The 19,353-nt window shown below is 39.1% G+C and overlaps 1 protein-coding gene across 2 annotated transcripts in view; it reads left to right on the top strand.

Moving 5' to 3' along the window:
- gfra4a (GDNF family receptor alpha 4a) overlaps positions 1–18,286 on the top strand; it is a 304,215-nt gene extending 285,929 nt beyond the window's left edge. For both annotated transcript variants that reach the window (XM_038728559.1, XM_038728558.1), the window contains 4 exons: positions 1,168–1,277; positions 2,991–3,125; positions 12,936–13,105; positions 16,120–18,286. In XM_038728559.1, the coding sequence (XP_038584487.1) occupies positions 1,168–1,277; positions 2,991–3,125; positions 12,936–13,105; positions 16,120–16,266 (562 nt within the window). In that variant the 3' untranslated portion in view covers positions 16,267–18,286. The remainder of the gene's footprint in view (positions 1–1,167; positions 1,278–2,990; positions 3,126–12,935; positions 13,106–16,119) is intronic.
- Positions 18,287–19,353: the final 1,067 nt, after the last annotated feature.

Genomic DNA, 19,353 nt, shown 5'->3' with positions numbered 1-19,353 from the left:
TATCATTTGGGATTCACACATGACTTTCCTGCCTAAGTGATCAGCAAATATTTATCAATGTGTACAGCCGAGACATTATCAGTATAGGTAAGTAGTTTGCAGAAAACTGACCCTCTGTACTGGTTATCTGAATAAGCATATTTATTCTACTTTAAATCCATATGTGTGTGAGAGACTGAGGAAAATGATTTCATTGAAATTTATATTGATTGTAAACTAACAATGTCTTATGGAGTCATTAACATTCAGAGGGTGTATGCCTCTCTATTTCACTGGAGACTGAAAACATGGAGTTCTCATACCCATCCTGTCAGCCTCCTCTCTGTGACAGCCAATGGTCACCAGCATTTAATCTGGTTCCTCTTCAAATGTCAGGAAGACAAAGGGCTTCATCTGTCACGGCTATCGATCAAGCATTATTCTCCACCGCCGCCCCTATGGATCGAGTATCTCAAGGCCCCTGTGCGGCTCGCCAATTTCGCACTAGTCATCTAGCATTAACTGGCAGTCTACAGAGGGTGCCTTCGCTTAGCGCGTAGCCTATGAGGTTTACGCACATCATTATAATGACATGACAAACGAGGGGAGAGCAGGGAGTTGTGGTGCCCTGAGGGGATCCCGTTGCAAATGCCAGTCGACAGGGGCCGATGATGCGATATGATGGCTGCGATAGCCTTGTGCGATGATGATGATGAGGCTAGATGTCTGGGCGGCTGGCGGGAAAGGTGAAGGGGGGAAGGCAGAGCGGCTGTGGGAGTGAGTATTTGTATGGAAGATCCATATTTGTCTAATCTCCTCACGGCCTGGCCTGCCAGAGAGTGCCTGCAGTATTTAGAGGGCAGAGCCAAGGCCTATCTTTGCCCCTCATTGACTCTTTACAGCTTGGCAGCCTTCCAGCAATACAACCTGCTAGGGATGGGAAAGAAAAAAAGGGGAAGGCGTGTTGTCACCACAGGTGACTGGAGTGGGGGTAAAAGTGCTGCAGAGCAGAAAATCTTGAAGGGTGGAGGGAGATAATATAGGAGTATAGGTAGGTAGATGAGCATTGTGGTTTTCAGATCCACATTCTGTCATTGAGAGAAAACACTAGTGCCACCCCTCAGTGATACAATGTGTGCTGCAGCCAAGCACGAGTAAATGATGGATGGCATGTTATTGCTCCCACAGGTCTCGCTGGGCACAGTTCCAGTATGATTGCCAACCTTCCGAGCAGAGCGCCAGTGGCTGCAAGCAGGAGACTTACGCAGCATGTCTACTTGCGTACACCGGGCTGATAGGTAAGAACTAAATCTTTTCGTGCCAGCTCCGGCTCACCCACTTTCTGTGATGGATCAGTAACAAAAAGGTTTTAGAGGGAGGAAGGCGGAGAGCAGACAAGAGCACTGAACAGGACTCAAAAGAATGAATCAAAGATTGTGATGAGAAGCGCGGGTTCAACGATCGATGGAGTGCTGATTAATGTGGCTGCAGCATGCCCGGCCAAGTCGTTGACATTATAAGTAGTGCAATTACAACTATTGACCGCTGTTTTGAGAGAATTATCCCTGATGTGACGATGAGTGGGAGCGGGCAGAGGCGTAGAACACAGCTTATTGTAGTTTAGATAAAACCCTAACAAAAGATCACATAATGCACAAAAGGTTGTTAAAAACCACTCAGTCTAAACATGTCATTGTGGGACAACAATGCCTTACTGAACTGCTGCTAAGAGAGGGAGTTAAAGTTGTTTAGTTTGGGAGGAACTGAAGGAGACAGATGTAGGAAGACAGAGACAGAAAGCTTTGCAGCAGTGATTGTCCATTCTAGACAACTGAAGTAGAAGTGAGACGCTGAGGTGTTGTTGTTTGGAAGTCTGGGACCCAGAAAATCGATGGAGGTAAATCAGAACTTTTTCACCACACTGCCTCAAAGTGCAGCAATTCTATTTCCCACCTCCTTTTAAAAATACAAGCTACAAGGCTATATTACCCTTACCCCGGAGAATGTCTACCCAATCATTTCCTGCTGAAAAGCCCCAAAAGCTGAAAAGAACAAAAAGAATCTGCCTGGTCTTTGCACTGCAGCCCACTTTACTTATCAAAGTCCAACAAGCTGCCTGCCAAGGTGGATATGCATGTTAATAAGTCAGAAAATTAAAAGAAAAAGCTGAAAAACTGCACTGTACTTTGATTTTACCTATTGTAGCATCAGACTCACAGAGATCAAGAGGAGGATGTTGTATAAGCAAGTGTCTCTTTTATATATATTTAAAACAAGTGCATCCTCAAATAACTGCCTCTCACATAGATCAGTGTATTTTTAGCAAATGTTAGCTGGTTTGATTCACATATACACATAGTACAACTTTGTTGGCTCAGTAATGTCAGGCTCAGTCAGCAAGCGAGATTGAAACAGCCAACATTTGATCACCAGGCTGCCTGCTTAACTAACCTGCCAGTCTGTGTCTCTATTCTACTCCCTCCACTTTCATCTATTCTTTCTAAATTCCTCTCACTTTCTCTGTCAGTGAATACATTTACATGCACACTTAATAAGTCAGTCTTAACCTGATTAGGGCAATGCTGTGATGATGGAAATTGCCATGTCAACTCCTTTATTTGATTATCGTAATCAGGGTAAGGTCATAATCAGGGTAAGCATAACAACATTAAATCAGCCTGAATTCTGCTCCTATGTTCAATTTGTTAGAACATTAAACTCCTCAGTCAGATAGTTATTTGCCTTTCCTCTAAAACTGCCATTTTTATGAGGCCTTAACAAAAAAACATAACTCAAAATGGCACTCGGCAGCAGTTGGAATAGCTTGAATGACAAAAGACACCAAGAAAAGTTAGATGTTCAGCTAAATAAAATAAATACTTCTGTATTCATGTTATCTGATGTTCATATTCAATCATTGTGTTGTAAACCTAATGTGAGAAGTTGTATTATTTCTGTATGCCTGTAAACATACAGAAATGTGTTGTTTCCCCCTCTCCTCCCCTCTACAGGAAGCACAATAACTCCCAACTACCTTGACAACTCCACATCCAACGTGGGACCCTGGTGCTCCTGTGCAGCGAGCGGCAACCACAGGGAACAATGCAATGACTTCCTCACTTTTTTCCACGACAACGTCTGCCTGAGTGAGTGACAGAGCTACAGAGACAGACCTCTAGCTACATAGTGACAATAACAACCTAGACAAAGAACCAGGCCGAGTGTGAGAATGAACAAAGTTACTTTCATACTGCAAATGTCTTTTGATGTACTGTAACACAAACGGGAGTCAGCCTAAACCCAGTTAATGAACATTTTTACTTTTGCTGCTCTCAGATTTCCATCTGAAGGTCTATTTTGTTGTTAATTTTGTGCGCAGATGAACAAAAAAACACAACTTACAGACAGACAACTTCATTAGCAGGGCTAGCTACCATTGAGGACCCAAACATAGTTTCCCCACAGTTTCTGGGAATGCCCTGAAGAGGAGTTTAGATTTATAAATATTTCTATTATTATCTGATTGTGATTACTTATATTTGACTGTTTTAGGCAAAACTAAAATACTAATAATAAAAATAAAACTTGAGTTAGATGAGAATATTGATACCACTCATGTCTGTGCTTTAGATTAGATTAGTTTAGCTATCTTAGATTAGTTTAGTATAAACACTAGAAAAGGGAGGAAACAGGTAGCCTATATCTGTCCAAAGTTTTACTGACTAAGCATACAATGTACTGTATGTACAGTTACCTTGTTAACTTTACAAACAGCCAGTTTAGTTTAGTTTAGTTTACCTACCGGCTCCAGCTCTGTAGTTTAACACACAGACATGAGAGTGGTATCTTCTCATCTAACTCTTGGCTAGAAAGCAATTTTTTATTGTAATGATTAATGCAACATAAATCCTACCTACTGTCCTGTGTATCAGGATGAAACACAGGGAAATTGACAACAAAGTCCTTCCCACCCAGTCTAACTGAGATGTCTTTTTTCAGTCTCCTTGGAGAGTGATGGCACTTGTGACACATCAGTGATACAGTAAAGCACTCAGTCACTCCCTCTCCATGTGTTTCTTTGCACCAAAATGACTTGCAGACAAACAACCCCCTGACTGATGACAGCAGTGACAGACCAGTGACATTAATATAACAGTACAGCTGGTGGTCCACAGTAATGGGTTACAACATATAATATTTGTTTGTTTATATAATACTGGGAAATTTATCACTGCAATTTACAATTTACGATAATATAAATGTGTCTTTTTTTTCGTGGCAGCACAAAGACATCAGTGAGCGATAAACTGCAAATATGTGATGTTACATAAGGATTATCCACCAATCCTCTTGTTTTCTTTTACCTTTTGTTGTAGCTTTGATTCATCCAACAAAAAAACAGCTATGATGACAGGAGATCATCCCTCTGAATGAGTGATAGCACCAGTGACATTAGAATGACACCAATGACGGAGTAATACAAACTGTGGCTGCTGTTGTCACAGCAGACACTGGAGTTTATCCTGGGTTATAATTTTCTTCTAACAACAAAAGAAGACAAGTTCTTACAAAGCTGTCGGCATGATTAAGAACACCAGTGACAGACCAATGACACCAGTGACAGTACAAAGCAAACTGCAGCTGCTGTCATGTGGTGACAAAACAGAATGTCAGTGATTGTTAAGTTCATAGAAGCCAATGTTTTAGTTCAATTATGACAATACCAACAAAGTATCTTCTCATCAGACATCACAAAAGCCCAATTCCACACGTGACTAGACCATCTCCCCCGCTGCTGCTCACATCTCAAGTGTGAAATTAACAGTAACGCTTGAGATTACAAGCTACAAATTAAATTACTCATTAAACCCATACTATTCTTTATGCTATATGATGTCCAATAAACCACAATACGGTTTCTGAATAGAAGTATATACATTCAGAAACTTAATTGTTTATGATATGAGAGGACATAAAAACTGGTCTAGGTCCCTGTCCAACATCAGCTTTGATAGTCAGATGGATCCTATTAAGGACCCCACAACGACATTATTGTCCTTCGGTATTCTATCATCATTTTAAAATCATACACATAATAATTTTATAGCTATAAAGATTTGTCCGTATACCCAGGACAAGCAACAATAATACCATATTAAATAATGATGACTGAGGAAAATTTTGAAATTTGTAATGTAACAATGTAATTCCCCAAAGTACAATTTTAGTATCATAATGATTTTAATAATTAAATTTTATAATAAGTGATACTATTACCACTTCATTGCAATATCAGCACTGTTACCCAATTTTACCAAGCTTTCCTTTGTTACAAAGTAATAAAATGACTATGCCCTGTAATTATTAAATAGGCATTATATATTAAATAGTTTATATAAAATAATTTATTTAAGTCTCCATTAAACACAACTTATTCCCTAAAATCTTCGCTTCTTCCCTTGTACTTACGTAATTTTCCTAGTATAGGCATTCATTAAGTATTTTATTGACATCCCATATTAAACTGCTAAATAATTAAAATGTAATTTGCAGGCAGTAGTCTAAAGTACATTTGTATATAAATGCTAATATTTATTATAAGTTAACACAAGTTTAATATTTAACAAGCTGGAGCTGTGAAGAAGGAGACTGAACACTGAATAGTTTAGTAAAAAGTAGAAGTCTGCGTAAAGTAATCAAAAACGTTAATTACAAAGTGTTACCATATTGATCACAAATGAGAAGCAAAATGTATTTAATGTGGTTGTAAAACAACAAACAACTCTGAACAAAATGGCTGCTTTGAAACAGACTGCTTAAAGATGCTACCAGGGCACAACGGAAACATGATACAGCCACATCCGGTAGACATTCTAGGTTTCAGAGCAGAGGACAGGATATCCGTTCCAAAAACCAGTTTAGAACAGCTTTTGCATTTTATGTTGTTATGGTACACACTTTGTATACAAAATATGTGTGTATATGAAAGCAGAAAAAGATACAGTTAACCAGCTTGGTGGTTAATCCAGAAATAAGCGTAATAATCCAGTAAGAAACAGCAAGTCCTCACATCAAAGATGGAGACAGAAGCATAAAAAACACCATCTGGAGGACTACCATCAATAAAAGAGACAATCTAAAGGATGAAAAAGAAGAAAAAAAGAAGAAAATTTCAATATTACTCATTAGAAACATTATATTCTTCTACAGTGACAAAACTCTCTGTACAGTAAAACACTTGTATTAATTGTGCTTCAAAAAGGAATCACCACTTGTAATTGCTTTAATGAATTAGTCAGTAATTTTAACTTGAAAATGCAGATTCCCAAACAACAGAGCAGCAATCCCTCACAAAAAGTTCTTGGTTTACCAGAAACCTTTGCATCTTTGATTGACAGAGCAGGATGTTATTTTCTAAAATTAACTAAAAACCTACCAGCTGATCCATTTTCAAAGAATAGTTACCACCTGACGTGCATCGCTCAATGAGATAATGATTTGTTATTGCTTCAGTTCTCTAATTAACCAATCCTGGATAGCATATAAAATGTACATTGTCCTTTAGGGAGTTGAACCTCCCAGCGTAATCACATGTGTTTTTCAACTGGTTGATGGATGTCTTGTTTTTCACTGAAACTCCTCATGTGCATCCTGCAGCCAGGACTCAGACTTCCCAAGGCAGCTCCTGTGTGCTGTTTACTGTAAGCTCCTTAGAGTCCCAGAAAAACAAACCTCAGACTGACTGGCCTCATTTCCCTCCGTATGAGCAGAAAAACGCTCCTCTCCTTCTGCCTGAGCAAATGGCTGAGGCCAGACAGCACATACAGTACGTGATAATAAGGATGAACAAGTTTCTAATGGGAAAGGCGATTCATGGACCAGTGGTGCACATCGTGCTCTCATCTCATTTGGAGTTGAGTCTCGTTTGCCAGGCAGGACACGGTTCTATTTTGGGGAGAAAGTGTGGATAATGATTTGGCAAGGATTGTTTGGATTCGAGCCAATAATTGGGAAAATGAATCCACTCTAGGAGCGCTCTTGAATGTTTTTCTTTCTCTTCCATGTTACTCATGTAATCGCAGTGTACAGAGAACAATGTGCTATTCATTTTGAATAGAGCCAAAAGACTCTCCTCTCCTTTGGTAATGGTTCTGTTTCACAACTGGACAGCACGATGGTCAATTAACTAAATCCTCTAAATCCTTTGGTGCTTATGTCTTTTTGTGACTGAATTCAGCGTTATTTTGCACGCAGGGCCCCCCTGTGCTGTTGTGCAGGGGCCTGCTTGCTGAGACAGGACTTCAGATGGCCTTTGATGACTTTGTAATTTAACGTAATTTGGTTTCCTGCCTCCAAACTAATGAGGTGGACAGAGAGAATAGTGGCAGGGAAGAATACAGTCGTTTGCAGATAAGGGAGGGGAAAAACTGCTGAAAAAATCCCTTTTCTGGAGTGAGCGCGCTCAGGTTTTAAAAACAGCTGTCACCCTCCCTTACCTCCTCATCACAGCGATAATAACCACATCACTATGCAAAACAGCAACTCCGGACTTTTTCGTTCTCTGAAAGCTGAGTGTGTCACGGAAAAACTGAGAGGACAGATGGAGGTGAAGCTCATTTATTTCTGCAATTATTTTAATTTTTGTGGAAGTTAAATTGGTAGTGTAACAGGGAAAAGTGAGGGCAACCAGCAATATGTCAGGAAGGTTGACGACAGGAAGGGGGTGTGCACGGGATGTGCTCTGCAGTGTGGCTTTGGGGAACCTATAAAGTCAGTAAAAATAAAAAAGAGAACCCTCAGGGAGAAACTTAAAAGTCAAAGAGATGCGAGATGGCGGTGCTTAAACAGCCGTGTCCAAACATTTACAAAGGAACTGTCACAACAGCTTACCACTGAAGATATCAATTGGCACTTCATCTCTGCATGACGGCGGGTGGTGAGGCACAGTGGCGAGCAGCTGGAGTTGCACCCCTTGCTTCTCTCATCCGTCAGCCTGCCAGGGGATTGCTGCACACAGCCAAGCGCTAACTGCACACTTTGAGCGCGCCGGCACACTTTCCCACCTGTCCTACCAACGCTAATGGCCCACAGCACCATTAGCTGGTCCACAGCGTTGTCTGCAAGGTGCTGATGTATACACACCATCAGCTGGGCTCAATATGTTTCCCTCACAATTGACTTGTTGTTGTTGTTGTGTTGCAACTTGCAGATTCCCTCATTAGCTGCAGAGCTGGCTACGAGTGCACGGAAGTTACCCATCCACCACCTCTATCTCTGTCTAGTAGTTGATGCTCAGTGTTGCACCAATGGAGGGAGTCGAGTGGAGGCTCTACATTGATTGCTGCAGAATTTTGTTTGCAAAAGCAAACTGCCTCAGGAGGATGGATCAATTTGTTATGATCCTGTGAGAAATCAAAGTGTGTGTGTCACACCTCAATACTCCACTGCAGGCTTTCAAATCCCATGACCAGTAAGTCGCTTCTGAAATCTGAGGGTTTTAGCCAGGAACAGATGGAATAATGGTGTGAGTTTCATTTCTAAGCACCCTCATCCATCTTACAATATAAGCTGGAGATATTAATTGATGAATCTCTCATTCATGTCTTCATTTGAGCATATTTTAATTGAAGTGACTTTCATGCAAATGTAATTGCTGCCGAGTAGCACATTAGCTGAATGAAAATGAATGCTTATAGAATATTAATTCATTATATGATCATAAGTCATTCTGGTTGTGGTAAATCCAAGAACTGGATGTAATGGGTGGCCTTTGGGGTGTAGAAAAACTATATAAATCCACCAGACTGTAAATTATACATAGTACAGAATGTACATACTATAATATTCCCCCAGTCACAGTCTACTTACTGTAAACGGGCCTTTAAATATTCACCATGATCATTATATCACACCATTACAGACAACTCAAAGATGAGAAACTGAAAGGGCTGACTGACGTTTTGAATCCACTTTTGGGGAGTCCACTGTCACTTTTATTTTATTAGTTACAATTGTACGACTTTTTCTGCAACATCCCACTTTTCCGTGTCAACACAAAAGTATTTTTTTACAAAAGTAAAAAAAAGAAGGGTGACAAAAAGGATTTGGCCATCCAAAGAATTGAGGCTTATAGTTCACACTCCCTGAATCATCTCTTTTATACACTTGTTTTCAGCGCTGACAACAAGTGCATATGCCATATCTATTTCGGTCAGGTGAAGATTCAAACCCAAAACACATAGGGAGCATCTGTGTATTTAATTGAATTAAACCAAACTTGAACATCTGTTCCTTTCGCACCTGTGGAAAAAAAAAGATCTCTAAAGATTCACATTCCCCCAGTCATCATTGTAAACATGCAACTGTTTCAACAACTTAACAACAATGAATAATATTTCATAGTTTATGTAAATACACAGGCCTAGCATCCTAGAACAGGTACATACAGCTCTTTAGCTTCTAGATGTTCCACTATGGGCAATAGCTAGTCACTAACTTTGTCTGTCTGCCATTTGGTGCTGGGGAGTTAACGTATAGAAGGTTTATCCAAGCTTGATGTCGAAAATGGCTACCTCCTGCTGCTAGAAAGCTTATCAGCACAGCTAATAAGACGGGCTGAAAAACAAAACAACATCCTTAAAGTGTCTGTAATCGATATGTATATTTATATTAATGGACCAAATGACTAATAGATGTAGATGGATTCACTTGTTGTGATGAACTCACGAGAATGATCACAAGATTTTTTTTGTTTCCCTCAGTTCTACAGAACTTAATTGCTTGTTTCAGCTTATTATTTAGCTGTCCAAACCGCAATTTTATAGTCAGCGCTCTCATGGGTTTGTTGTTTGGGTGCAGCAAGCAGCTGTTTTCAACAAACGACTGAAAACCCATTGTATATCACCTGCTCAGCACTAAACGACCGGCAATGTTAGCAAGTGGCTGCTGAACATAGCTGAGCATCCAGCAGCTAAAGAATTAAACCAACAGTAAATGCAGGACTGACATTCATCAGCTGACTGGATGCATGACTCCAAGTGAACGCTAATGTCGCTCCATATCTGCTAGATGTGTAAGTAGGTGACTGTGTGCTAACAAGTTTGCCATATTGACTTGATGATAGTATGTCATCGTTGTGTTAACAGCTTGGTTCTGTTGTACACAAGTGGCACATTTAAATATTAATAAGTTATTTTATAAAGTGTTTAAAATGTGATGTTAATATAAAATATAAAATATATAAATTAGCCTGAAGAGTTGCCCTTTTCATTGTTAAATTATTTTTAAATTAGTATTACTGATTAATTAAAATGTAAGCAGATTTTTTACATTGTTGTTGGTGCAGTGGAGCAGTTAAGACTTTTGGGGCAGAGGGGAGAAGAAGGGGGAGAGAAGGGAAAGTGTTCAGCATCCTACAGCTGTCACACAAGTGTAGTGGAGTAAAAATAAAGTAACACAAAATGGAAATACTCAAGTACTGAAGTACAGTACTTGACTAAAGCTTGATAGCAGCAATGACACTTTGTCGTTCCTTTAATCGATGACATTTTTCGTCATAAACAGTATAAACATGAGTGAGGGTAGATAGTGTACTCTAGCATTTGCATTGCCTTTAAGTGTTACCATCTAATACATCATCTCCATCAAACAAGCTCTTAAGTTTTAAACTAAAACATGATGGTACAGTTAGAATTTAAATTAAATCTGCTATAGAAAGTGTTTTGAACTGACAGCAGAAAGATAGGTTGTGATTTTACAACATATTGCACGTAGCAGCAGCAGGAGATGATATAATTTTCATTGTGCGGCTTGTTTGGAACATAATTGGTCACTGCTGTTGCTGGGTGGCAAATGGAAATCTACTCAACTTCACCATCGTTTGGTGATTGGATATTACGACTTAGCTGTTGTACTGCTGTAACTGTCAGTGTTTGTGTTTTTAATTATTTCAACTATTTATTTCTTTACACTTTCCCCACCCTTTCATAAATATATTGTGTAAGTCACATTATAGGTCTGTCTTTAATAAATAATAGCGCAGTCAGTTATTTATTTTTTTTGAAATCCCTCTGGTGAACTCACTCATTTCTAATGATGAAGCATTAGCATTTCATAATATCATTCATTTCCCCTTTTCACTTCTGTTACTACAGTAGAGGACTTTTCACAGATATTGGAGGTTTGTGTGGTGGGTCTCCACTGTCTGTGACACTATGTGGTACTCATATTTTACTAAAGAGAGAATTCTGCCAGGTTGAGAGGGTCTGAGTGTATGTCCTTGGTTTTCACTGAGTGAATGAAAGCACCGGAAAATATGAAAATCCTACAGCATAATTCATATAATTTTGACCTTATTTTAAAATCAATCATCATGCATAAACTCAAACATTGCTTGTATAATTTGCATCTAGATTATAAATTGCACAAGGCATTAATTTAAACAAAGTATGAGGTACCTTCAGTTCCAGGACTATATGCATCATGAGGTGTTTTGATCAAATTCTCACTGCCCTGTTAGCTAAGGCTACTCAGTTGGTTAATGGGATTGATTGAAGGACTGTGGGTTCTTACTGTAATGTATAAAGACATACATATACATACAGCACAGCCCAGATAACAAGAAAAATAATTGCATTTCCTCAATGTTCTCTCAATAATGTCAGCTCTCACACACATACTCGTGTTGATCAAATTAGGCTCCTAGTGGGGTCTGATTACATTTGACAAAATGCTTTGTAATTTCTTAAACTACACTATAATTCATTCACACCACACCATAATGGTGTGCGTGAGAGTCTAATTTATAGCCTAAAAAAACTACAGCTATATTCTTTTGACAACAACGCATTACATTTACATAGACTTTCCTATGTTCGTAAGTGAATAGTGAGTGGGACGCTGAATTTGGATGCAGCCTTTGTGTTGATAACCAGCAGGAAGGTCAGAACTGAGTCAAATTGACTCAGTGTCTGGTAGATTTTCACCTATCTCTTCATGCTACCCAACATTTATTTAGGTAAGCCAGTCAGCAAGCCTGCTGACCAGGAATAGATTCAAATAAGTACCTCGCTGCTGTTCATTATTGTTCATTATTTTATTTTATGACCAGAGTTCACCTTTTCCCATTCAAATGTCATTTTATTGCGGTTAATTGAACTTGTATTATACCTGACTTACAACAGCTCTTGCCTCGGAGATTTCTGCAATCAAAAACGAAGCTTTAATTAATCTGCCACTGACTGAGACACTCTTATATACACAACATCCCTTCTCTGTTGTGTAATGTCAGACGGTAGTTTTCCAGACTGCAGACTACAGTATTTTTTGCCTTAAGAATAACGTATTCTAAGTTATTCCCCAGGCATATGAATAACATATGTTACACATTTTAGGCAGTTTCTTACACTGGTGGCCCAGAAAGGCACCAAGAAGACATAAATATGAACTTGCATTATTCAGAAATCTGTGGATGGAGCATTTGCTGCTGTTTCAGGGACAGTTAGTATTTATATCTCTAACGGCCGATGGATCACTTCCCGTGAATAGTGTACATAGTTCAATTTTCAGTTTTGGTAAATAAATCAAATCATGGTGGCCTCTTGTCTGTTTCAGTATCACTCACTGATATTGGCTGACAACGCCTGTATTTTTATTCAAACATTTTGCCAAATGCAGTTTGAAATCCATGTGTCCGACCAACGAGAAAGCGGTCACTGATGACTCGCCCTGAAAGGCTGAGTTGTCATCAGATGCTCTGGCCCCATCGTAATTACAGTCCCCCAGTACACTTTTATAAAGTGACCAATCACAATACAAAGAGCCATGCAGGGGGTTGAGGGAGCAAAAGTAAACTAGAGGTGATGTGAAAATCCTCAGATGACGAGAATGTTGTCAATGTATTAAATTGCTTGTCAAGTCATTTTGATCACAACGTCTCTGCTGCTCTTGTGTTCTAGAAAATGCCATCCTCGCGTTTGGGAATGGATCAGATGTGAAAATGGGCGCTAGCCAGCCCGGGATGCCCAGTCCAGCCACGGACAACCAGAGCCCGCATTTGGCTACCACTGCCCCGGGCGTCTCCATGGAAACAGAGCAGAACATTTTGAGAGCACAGATACCTACTCAGGTGAGACAAGACGGAAGACTGAAAATGTGAAGTACAACCTTCTCCAAACAGAGAGGCACTAATGGAGACGGCCTCGCTCAGAATTGGGTCTCACTACTGCAGATAACTCTGAGTGTTTGCTTTATTCTGCAAGGAGCTGTAGACGGGTGGGATTTACATTATCTGCATAATTCAGGCTGCGTCAGGTAAAGTAGATCACATAAAAACCGAGAGCAGAAGGCGGTGTCCATTTGCTACCATATGCAAAAATTGACTTAAACCAGCTTATTTGAGGGTCCAGGTTCTAGGTGTACGATGTTTGCATTATGTAATTTAAGTTGTTTAAATCTTTACATTTATACAGCAGATGCTTTCATACAAAGCAACAATCCAAGCCAAAGTAGATCAAGGTGAAGCCTTCAACGCTCGGATTTAAAGAAATCCCAAAATGCAATGCTTTGGCATGCTGCTAATATGAAAGCCATGTTAATTATAATTATGCGATACTACTGTTGTCAGTCAGGAGAAAAAATAATGACAATTTCTCAGTGTCAGTTTCCTTCTCATTAGAGTTGGACAGATTTTTTGAAAAAATGTGGCAGCAGAATTATTATATTATATTAATTATCATAAGGATAACACACTGCAATTTCTATTCGTAAATGTTCCGACGTAAACTTAAAAGTTAGTATTGGTTGATAAAATCAATACATACACCAGGTGCTACTGCTCACTACAGACTAGAGTGTTTATCATGTAGAGAATTGAAGTGAGTGAATGAAGGTAGCTTTATGATTGAATGTACCGTTATTGATCCCATTGGGATCATTAGATCTCTGCGGCAATAAAAAGAAACAACACGCAAAGTAGAGCATAAAACAAACAACATAATGAGAATTAAAGAGTCAAGACAATTAAAACAAGCAGCAAAACTGAATGTAAACAAAAGTGTGTTATATAAGCTTATGCTATTGATAGTTTAAAGACATTAGCTTACTTTACTGGAGAGGAAAAAACAGAATGACTATAGATGAGAAACCTTTTGATGACAGTTCCATATAAATGTTACTTGCACCCTGATTGCAAATGTAAACACACATAAAATAAGCAATATACTGCATTTAAAAGACATGCCATCACATGTAAAAACATAAAAAGTAAAGTAAGCAAACGTGTACATAATTATAAAGTGGAGTCATTCTGAAAGTCTGTCAGTGGTCTCTGAGTAGTTTTATTGTTATTACACATCTCTAAGTGTAAACATATAAAACATTTCTCTTCTTCAAGTGTTTCATATTTATAACTGCTTCATCAACAAGATAAAAAGGTTCTGTAAACATCATTAATGTAGCCCATACAATTAAGTAGTAAAGTAAACAACAGTTAAAGTCTGTTGAACATAAATTTTAATGTGGACAGCCTGTTTTAAACATACACACAGTATTTCAGATTTTAATAAGGAGGAGAAATTCATGAATAATATAATTCACTTCAGGCTAAGGAAATTTGTTCCATGCATTTGGCTCATAATGGGAACCCTGCAAAAAATGTTGTAGATAACATAATTGACAATCTGCCAACAGATATAAATAAACTTCACAAGCTAAATGTATAACTGGGCCACTTACTTATTTCCAGAGGGAAAGCTAAAGAAAAGGGCCAAAAGCCCAAATTACATATTCTTGCCTCTGGTCCTCTGAGCTCCTCGTCCCACGCAGGATTGTTTCAACTGTTTGTATCATCCTCTGACTGCATTAGACTTAATAATAAAGGTAAGTACAGAGATAAAGTAAACAGGGAAATGACACTTTGCTGAACATGGACATCAGAGTTAATTAAATCCGTATATTAGCTCTGAACAGCTTCCTCGGACTCATATCATCAGACATATGACTCTTCAACCAGCATCCCATCACATTTAAATAACTGTCTGATAAGTGGACAAACATTAAATTAACACTGGAAATGTTGCTGTGCATTTCAATCGGATCCGACTTTATCACAACAGCATGTACATGAATAGGAGAGACATGCTAACTTACCTTTAGTTTACGAACGTTCAAAGTAAACTCCTCTCAGTTGTAACGAGTTGCTAACAGCTTGTTTATTGGAGCTGTGACCTCTAATGGCTGTTTGACGGCCAGAAAGGAGGACATTGGGTGACATATTATAAAGAATGAAAATTTCTGTGTGAGTGGTGGTCAAGTTATTTAGAGCATTACTGACTTACGTACTTTAACCCACACCAAAATGTTTTCCTATACCTAACCAAACTGCGATCATTTCACAATGTTAACCATGTGTTTAACGTCATGTGACTTACGTAACGTAGTTAAGGTCTGGTACGCCTGTTGCTCGACTGGTACGGGACACACTCAAATGACAAACCACCTTTTGTCATTTACAAATCAGAAAAATGTTAGTTGCTAACAACTTCTTTCTCACCTTTTTCAATTTTCTTACAAATGCTCTTTTATTATTACAAATTTCAATAAAAACCTTTTAACACATTTTAATTTCCTTCTGCCATAAGGCATTAGATGAGGTGGTTTTGAGATAGAGATATATGTATACACGATTTTTTTCCCCATAGTCCAGTGCCACAAACCTCTCTAAATCTACGAGACAGAAACAGGCAGAGTTGAGGGTATAAATCTGAAGGGTTAAGAGTTTCCATGTAAAGGATGTAGAGAGAAGAAGGGAATAAACTAGAGATGGAGCTCCACTGATTGAAGAGTTTATTCTGAATATGTTCACAGCAAAAATATCTCTCGCTGTGAAATTGCATCTGGCTGATAAGCGGCAATGTCCTCCCCATCACCTGTCTTATTTTTCAACTGTGGATGGAAAATTTGGCCATTATACTCATATAGTTGCTCATAAAAACTCTACTCCCAGATCAGTTTTCTTTTTTTTACCCCCCGCTGCTTCTGCTGAAAAGATGTTTTTCGGGTTCGAATCTGGAGGCTGCTGAGTTTATTTTATTATTCTACCAAAAACAAATCTAATCGCAACACTTCATCGTTTTCTTTTAGGTAAACGAGAACGACAGATTGTGGGGCGATGAGGGAGACTCCACTCTTCCCTCCCCGGGGCTGTCGGACCGCGGAGCCGAGCCCCTCAGCCTGTCCCTGCTGCTTGGCCTCGGTTGGCTGCTCTTGCTGCTGCTCTCTGACCAATAAGAGGCCCCGCTCACCTGGCCTCCACGGACAAAACTGCAGACCAGGGGGGGGGTAGGGTGGCTGGGTGTGAAAGAGAGAGAGAGAGAGAGAGAGCGCCATTTCTGTGTGTCAGATGGCGGTGGGGGAAAGGGTTGACTCTGTCCTGCCCTGCTCCCCTCTCCCTCTCTGTCACAAAAATCACACTTAATCTCTTTTTGTGAATCATGACCCAGAGCAGATGTGTTGTGCAGCCCACGGCCTTGAGAAGACCACCGGAGAGGGTGCCACTACCACATCACAGGGGTGGGGGGGGTGGGAGGGTGTGGGGTGGGGACCAGGAAGTTCACACCTCATTTTTTGCTTCATGCCTGCCCCAAACACAAACTGTTACACATGACACACATGCAGACTTTGCTCATCTGAAAATAACGTCCAAGCTACAGTGAGTGGGTTCAGAAGGTGTACAGTGAGGAGACACTGAATATGCAGTCAGTGCAGGAAAACTCTAATAAAAAAAAATATATATATATATAAAACAAAAAAAAAGTTTTTTTTGTTGTCCCTGAACATTCCTTGATGTAAAAGAAAAATATTAAGTGTTAAGAATTTTTTCTCAGATGAACTGTGATGAAGTGTTACGAGATTTATGTTGGAAGTGTGTGTGTGTGTTTGTCCACATGCAGCACTCTGTCCATTCAGGTTTGCTCTGTATTTGCCACATTTTTTTGTCCTAATTTTGTTATGCAGATGTTAGATGGAAGCACACGCTATAATTGAGTCAGAGCACAATGAAAGTCTGTTTGTTGTTGTGCTTTGAGTGGCAGGATGACGAGTTCATTTCTAAATAAAGACTATATAAAGAAAAGTTAATTTAAATTTAACATTCAAACAAGATTAGGAAGAGCTTTGAAAGTCTGTAAAAGTGTTTTACTTTATCAAACAAGGACCTACATTAGTTATTAGCCTTTAGTGTATTGTAATCTGTTTTAATTTTTAAAGCTATAAATCATTTTTATATGAGTAGATGTCACTTTGGAAAGGGAGTCTTCATTTATTCATTCATTAAGCTTTAAGTGCGAGGGCCTGACAAACATGTGGGTTTGTTCCTCTCCAGAAATGTATAAAAAAAATCATGTGGCTTTGGTGAAGCAACAAGAGATGGAAACAAGTTTATATTTTTTAAATGTGTGTGGACTTTTGCCGCAGAGAAAACAGATATCTATAGACACATTTGTGACCGATCATGTTTTGTCGTTGCGGGAGGACTGGTGGAAAACAGACGGTACGGGTTTTGACGCATGAACGGATGCATCTGTCTTTCGAGAGACTTGTGAGATGAAGGTAGTGATCCATGTTGGTCCGCTACCTGCTATGACTATTCGCTCGACGTGGGACGGCAGAGGATTTACAATATGTACTGTATTAAAGCACAGCTCTGCTTTGCAGAACGGACATGTCTATGAAAAGTGTTGAGACTCGGAGACCGAAGTTGGTTAGGAGCTAACGCTCTTCACAAGGAATGTGTCATCTTCAATACTGCCACTGAATTCAGATATCTAAAAACAATAGTTTCACTGAATTATTAAATGACACCATATATGCTGATTTTAACACAGAGAAAGAAAATGTGTTGCCCTGAGCTACAAGCAGACCTGATGAAAATGACACATTCTAGTTCAAGATCGATCTAAAATAGCTCACATTATAAGCTCATAATACTGTCAAAACAGCACAAGAGTTGTTGGATTTTGTCACAGGAAGGTGTGGAAAAAGTTTTTTCTTTCTCAGTGTTGCCCGTATAGTTTTAAAATGAGAACCCAAATGCATTTTAACAGGGTTGTAAGGATGTAAAAAATAATAATAATAATACAACACATAATTGACTGGGATTTCACTCAAATTACACAAATATTCTCTCACATACCTCTAGTGGTACCCAGTCATGCAGATAGTTTTTGGTTTCCTTAGCCCAGGTTTTAAGTATTGTTTACTGAAATTGCTGCTGCCACCCAAATACAATAAAGACCTTTTCTTTCCTTAACGCTCTTAACTTTTTCTTTGGATCTACATTCTCATGATGTTACTTTTGATACAAAAGCTCAGAGACGTCCGTTAAGGACTTAAGATAGTTTCCACTGCCCATCTAAACTTCATTTGTGTTATCACTTATTGTTCCTGTTTCTTTGCAAATTTACTCTGAATATAGTCTGAAAAATAAATATGAATAGGTGTATTATATCCTTTTTTTAAAGTCAGTATTAACCTTATAAAGTTATGTCCAATGTGTCAGAGCAACATTAGCATTCATTTGGCCAACCAACCAAGGTCCACTTTTGACTCTCTGTTTTATTCTGTCTTTATTAGCTTAATCCTCCACTATGTTCTACAGCTAGTTGCTAAACTTTGTCAGCCATGTGTTGTTCAATGCAGGTAGTGTACAGTGGGTTCATCAGAGAGAAAACAGCTGTGCACTAGCAGCTGGAAAAGACACTAATGAGTGTTGAAAATGAGTGCTGCAATAAAACTAAAACAATGATTTGAAAGATGCTGAAAAGCTCAGAGGGGAACTGCACAATCAGGTGATAATTCTCTTTAAAAATAGCTTTAAAAATATTATATCCTGTCAATTGTATATTTGACATAAAAATCTATTACAGCAAACCTAACCAGGAGATAATACCTCGACAGCTCTTTTGGTTACAGCAGTACAAAGTTGTGCTACAATTTATACCAATAGGCAGTTTCCATGCCTGCGCACACAAAATCAAAATTTTCTGCATGGCTAGATAGATTACCACTAGATGTAAGTGAAGGGGAAAAACATGTGATTAAAATTTTCAAACAAGAAAATTGCCAAAATGCAGTTTTGTTGTTTTCTGGCGATATGAGTTTCTAAGTGATACCTCTGGTTTTCAGAAAGGCTCTGTCTCTTATCATGATGCGACACCAGACGAGCTGCATCACCCCATTTTGATTTGTCCTGTGATTTATCAGTCAGCAGGCGTCGCGTTGTGTGCTCTGGTGGCATGAGGTGACTGATCAACCTGCTCCCTGTTCATCTGTACCGGCAGAATCCCAGATGTGACATGTGTCACTTCCTGCAAACAA

This window comes from Micropterus salmoides, unplaced genomic scaffold (assembly GCF_014851395.1).
Source record: "Micropterus salmoides isolate LMB-PRFRI ecotype aquatic unplaced genomic scaffold, ASM1485139v1 Ms_hic_scaffold_19, whole genome shotgun sequence".
Classification (NCBI taxonomy): Eukaryota; Metazoa; Chordata; class Actinopteri; order Centrarchiformes; family Centrarchidae; genus Micropterus; species Micropterus salmoides.
Note: the sequence above shows the minus strand (reverse complement) of the source record. Positions and strands in the feature narration are given on the sequence as shown.